At 35.0% G+C, this 6,000-nt stretch overlaps 1 protein-coding gene across 2 annotated transcripts in view; it reads left to right on the forward strand.

Moving 5' to 3' along the window:
* The window catches only part of rab28 (RAB28, member RAS oncogene family), a 36,379-nt gene extending 33,767 nt beyond the window's left edge, over positions 1 to 2,612 (forward strand). The window contains exon 8 of one of the 2 annotated variants that reach the window (XM_030146183.1): positions 1,006 to 2,612. Coding sequence is in view for 1 of the 2 variants with exons in the window: in XM_030146184.1 (XP_030002044.1) it covers positions 1,006 to 1,098 (93 nt within the window). In the remaining variant the exon portion in view is untranslated. The remainder of the gene's footprint in view (positions 1 to 1,005) is intronic. The other variant, XM_030146184.1, reaches the window with a different exon arrangement.
* Positions 2,613 to 6,000: the final 3,388 nt, after the last annotated feature.

Consider the following 6,000-nt stretch of genomic DNA (forward strand, 5'->3'; position numbering starts at 1 on the left):
GATTACATGTTAAAATTTAGTAGACATAGTACTATTGTTACTAGTATTTTAACCTGTCACATGTTTAACTCTGCCCTGAAACAACTATCAGTCATTGTTTCTCTTCTGTTTAACTCCAAGTACAAGGATGTATATCTGGACATATGGTTTCTACATAGTATGATGTGTATATACACTGTTGCCCATATAGTTGGAATAATTTTGTTTTCAGACACATTCCTCTTTTTATTCCTATTTATACACATCGGTAATCACGTTTGACCAGCTGTAATGATCACATACTGAGTCCCAGTTACACTTTATCAAGAATAAATCACATTGTCACAATCATTTCATGAGAAGTAGTAAAAAAATATTTTATTCCAACTGTTTGGGCAACAGTGCATATACATGCACAGACACACCTTATAGATACAGTAACAACAGACGCTTTTCCATTGACCCTCAAGTTGTGCAAATATAACTTGCGCATAGAAATGTACCTAATGGAAAAATGACAATTTCGCCAAAACTCCTGTTTTTTGATTAAAAGTTTTTGCGCTGGCAAGAGGTGTTTTTTCGGGCGTAGCGCAAATGGTATATTAAGCAAAACTGCAATGGAAAAACCTTTTTCTGCAACTAGAGTCATGTGAATAAAAAAACGGATGCTGACGGACGTTACAACAAGTGAAGAAGAAGAGTTTTAAAAGAAACAGTACGAGATAGAAGGGTAATTATATAATAATGAATATATCTGTAAATCAACACAATATTTACATTCATTGCCATGTTTATGTAATGACTTCTTGTATTATCTCGCGATAATAAATAAGCAAATCATTGTATTTGTGATTTAATGGAAAAACCGACATTACATATTTCTGTTTTTCGATATTCAATGAACATCGGTAAAGTGTTGCGCAGATGTCCAATGGAAAAGCGACTACTGAGATGATTTAGTTTTTTTTTATTCCTATTGTGGCAGTAGTGTTTTCATACTGATTATTTGTGTTTGTGTTGTTTCAGCGTGTGGTGAAGGCAGACATCGTCAACTACAGTCAGGACCCTGTGGCCCGGACGGTCAACCCCCCTCGCAGCTCCATGTGTGTGGTGCAGTGACATGCACACACACACACACACACACACACACACACACACACACACGCACACACACACACACACACACGCATCACTGAAGGATGTAACATCAGTATTTCGGGATGACTGGATGAAACATGTTCGCAGTGTGTTTTCTATTTGTTGTATGAATGAGTTGTAAAAGAACATGTGGTTTTCGAAGGCTCGGCCTATAGTTCTGATACTTAACGGGAATGAGTTCTTGGATCGTTGACCAAAAAGGAAACAGAACCTCAACCTTTTTTTAAGTTTACATAAAGCTACCAGTTTATTGTTCTATCTAGAAAACAGGCATTCTGAATACTGTTCTAAACACTTGATATATGTGTTAGTCTGAAGCTGTTTTTCAGTGACAAATACACTGCTCAGCCAAAAAATAAACACACCTTTACCTTTGATTATGGTCTGCATGCATTTATACCACACAATTCTTATGCAAAACACAACAGTTATTTACTTTTGGCCTTTACTTGATAAAATTAAGTGGAGAGTGTGAAGAAATGAAGGGGAATGACATGCAACAAAAGGTTCGAATGAAACCTGTTTGCTGTGATAAGAACCGAGCGTATGTGGGTTGCACTCCACCAGATGATCCACCATGTCGCACCATTTATTTTTGCCTGGAGTTGCATAATTTTTCACCAAGATCTTGTATTAATGATGGACAGTCAGGTTACTGTGTGAGCTCCTCTCCATCACATCCCAAAGATTCTCAGCGGGGTTCAGGTTTAGACTCTGTTGTGCCCAGAGAGCGTGAGACATCATTTTCACACATGGATTGAAGCACTCTTTAACAATGTGATCTTGATGAATCCTGGTATCATCATCTTGGAATATGTCTGTGTCATCAGCAAAGAAAAAACCCACTGATGTTCAGACCTGGTCATTCAGTATATTCATGGAGTCAGGTGACGTCATGTTTTTGAGAGAACGCTGCTAAACCTAGACCTGAACAACTGAATCAACCCTAGATCATAACACTGCCCGCACAGGCTTGTACTGTAGGCACTCGGCATGATGGGTAATCACTGCATCTGCCCCTGTTCTCACCTTGACAACGCCCATTGCTATAGGCACGGTCATTCTGGACTCGTCAGACCACACAACCGTTTTCCATTGAAACACAGTCCAATCAAACTGATGTTAGTTTAAGAAATGAAACCTACTCACTACATCAGTTAAAGGGTTAAAGAACTTATTTCCAGCTGATACATATTAATTTTTTTTATGACTTGCATTTTTTTAATTTCCTTTTTCCAAACATATCACATCATCACACATCTAATATTAACATTAGAGCACTGGTAAATTACCCACCCACCCATAACAAGAAGGGGTCTTCATATCAGTGTAGTGGCTTTTTATCCCACACACATCGACTTTGAGTATCCATGTATGTAATACAGTCATGGAAAAAATTATTAGCCCACCCCTTGTTTTCTTCAATTTCTTGTTCATTTTAACGCCTGGTACAACTAAAGGTACATTTGTTTGGACAAATATAATGACAACAACAAAAATAGCTCATAAGAGTTTAATTTCAGAGCTGATATCTATCCATTTTCCATGTTTTCTTGATAATAACCAAAATCACTTCAGTTCTTACATCAATATCTATGGCATTGTACTGACAAAAACAATGCTTTTAGGCATTCCGTTTTCTTTTCTGTCTGTTTTAGTCACATGATACACACAGGAGTTAGTACTTGATTGCAAAAGAATTGTTTCTGATGACTTTTGATGGTCTAATATTTTTTTCCGCGACTGTATTTGGTAGGGGCGGACATCTGTATCAAGACGACGACAAATGCAAATATGATGGATTATAGCTAAAATGCTAATTCACCTCCGTAGCCCTACATTTAACTTTTATGTAACAGGCATTGTTACATTTAAGACTATACAACCAATGAACTGTAATAGGACTTGTAGTCGTAGCAAATTTGCAGACGGTGTCTATGGTTAGGCTTTTAATAAAAACACTAAAACAGACTAAAAACCAACAGTATAAGAGCACAACATTAAAATCAGCAAATACTAAACATTTGACAAAATATCTAAATATCGATACAGATCACTTTTGATGGTCTAATAATTTTTTCCGCGCCTATATATACATACACCATAAATATCTCCACAGAGGTGTCTAATCATAACATTCACACATACATACATATATAAGGCATGTGATCATTGTATTTTCAGTGTGTATCCTCTTGGTCTTTAGTTTTTGAAATCTATATTAATAACTGATTTTTTTTTTTTTTATCTATTTGCTTGCTAAAATCCAAGTGGCCATTTTTTTTGTCTGGGCAGTGTATTTTCCTTACTATTGCTGTTAGTGTCTTTCTGTTTAATTATTGGATGTGCTACAAATTGTTCCTGAAGACGACATGGTCAGCACCTTCAGAGTTAAGCATTACTCACAAAAACTGAATGCTTTCAAACGATTTTTTAGACTTTCTTCTACATCAGTGGTGCTCTTCGGTTAAACAGAAGAAAAATGTTTGTCCAAATGCTTCAGTGAAATCATTTCTTTTCTATTTTGCCAATTAGGGGCTTGCACTGTTTGTTCTGTGATTTAAAATGTTTACTGTATTTTACATAGAAATCTTCAGTTTTTCCGGCATAATTTATCCAGATTCCATTTCATATTTTTCATTCTTTTTGGACCTATCAAAATGATCTGTGCTATAGTGTATTCTTTCTGGTTGTCCCTGTAAGTTATTTTTTAGGTTCACATTTCCATGTTTCACAGGGTTCATTGAAATAGAGGAAGATGCGGATGTGGTGTTAATAAAAGTGTTGATAAGGACTGATTCATGAAGCTGAGCTGGAGTGTACAATATGTGACCAGAGATCTCTACATAGCCTTATTCACCTGTCCGTTATAGAACAGAGGTTGTCATTGACGAGTGGCTATGACACTTTAAATCCTTCATACAGTAGAACCATGTTTTAGTAACCGTTTTACAGTCTGTGTATCGATAGAGGACCGACGTTTTGTAAGTATAACAAGCCGAAATGATGGAACCTGGTGTGTATCCGCCTACCTGTACTGTATATCTGCCATATGTGTAAAATATGTATTTGTACAGTAAGACAAAGCTGCACGTCAAGTGGAAGACCTTTCCTTCAGAGCTGTTTTTATCGAATGAGAAGCTTCGGCATGTATCCTAGTAATTCTGATCATGTAAGCAAACTGTATGAATCACAAAGATTACGAATGTACAGTTTAAAGTTAATGTTTAGTTGATATTATAAAAGAATATAGACTTGTGTTTCTGAATAAAAATGCTACATGGAAACATTTCTGCAGTCCATTTGTGCACATTTTATTGCATTGTGTCATTGTATCCTGCACAAATGTATAATGCTTGAAATATCTGAATAAACACACACTTATATTTAATTGTTCATGGTTTGCAGAGGACGGTATAAAGTCTAAAATCCAATAATCGAAATTTTAGGCTTTAAAATGTCTTTAAATAGTGTAGCCTGCTGAAAATAATGAAACTAAAACCCACTGCACTAGCAAGAAAATACTCAAATTAAAAACTGGGTATAAAAAGCTGCTATAATACACTGACAAAATGCCTATATTTCACAGATTGATGCTAGTATCACACAAAAGATCAAAAATAAAATGTTATAAATGTAACTTTTGAGTTTAACCTGAAAAAAACTCTTTTGAACCACTAATCCTATCAATGAATGTAAATAATTCAGGCAAAAATACAGTTTTTCAGCTTTTCGTGGTCATCGGATATGACCCATTTGGACGTTCAGAGGCTCCGTAGTGAACGTGGAAACACCATCATCTTCTAAAACAGTGATTCACCCATAAAATCTATGTTATTTGACAAATGACAGTGGTTTAGATGTTTGTTTTTACACTGAGTTTATGATATACTTTGCTGGAAAAGTCACTTTTTCTTAAGTTTTCTCTATTTTGACATAATAAAGTACACAATCAGTGAATTAAGTATCGGAAAACGCCTGATTTTTACTGAAAAATACAAAATACAGAGGATAATATTGTAATAAATGGTAATAAATCACTTCAGAGGCTTAAGTATAGAGGAAAAGATTTTTTGGAAGTCGGCACAAGAATAGTTTCAGGTCTTGAATGGTTAAGAAAATTCATGCAAATATTTGACTTTCACCTTTTTGTCCATGATATTGATCAATCAATCAATCAGTCAATCAAATTTTATTTATATATCACCAAATCAACAAAAATGACCTCATGACACTTTACATATACATACAGTCGAAACCAGAGTCTCTTGATGCATTAGGAAAAGTCAGTTGAAGATTAGAGTGGTACAATTTGGTGAAAAAATTATTTTTGGTAATTCTGGACATTATTGTGGTTTGAGTCAGGTTTCTTGGTTATTAAGTAAATGCATTGATTATTATTCTAACTCAGGTAAACTTAACCTTGAAACTTACAAAAAGCAACTTTTGCTTTTTTTTTTTTTTTTAACACAGTACTTCACACAGCCCTCTGTGAATTGCAACTGACTTGACTGATTCAATTAATTATGCAGCTCTATTTCACAGTTTGTTAGAATCATAGTAAAATTGCCTAAGTCTTATTTTTGGCTCAATTGTTATACTTGCATAAAGCATGAAGTTGCAGTGAAGAGTAAAGTTATGCAGATATCACAATTTGGCCAAAAATAGGACATAGCCAATTATACTATGAGGCTAACGATTTGCATTGTCACTTTGGACGTGCATAAAAACATGTTCTTACTTTCCTTTGTTTGTCTACTATTTATTTGACTGAATAAGGAAATTGCATCAGATAGTGCAGTGTATTTTTACAAACATAAAGGTACTTTCATTACTCAGGGTTTGATGCTACCTGATGTCTGG

The sequence above is a fragment of the Sphaeramia orbicularis genome, chromosome 10 (genome assembly GCF_902148855.1).
Source record: "Sphaeramia orbicularis chromosome 10, fSphaOr1.1, whole genome shotgun sequence".
NCBI classification, from domain to species: Eukaryota; Metazoa; Chordata; class Actinopteri; order Kurtiformes; family Apogonidae; genus Sphaeramia; species Sphaeramia orbicularis.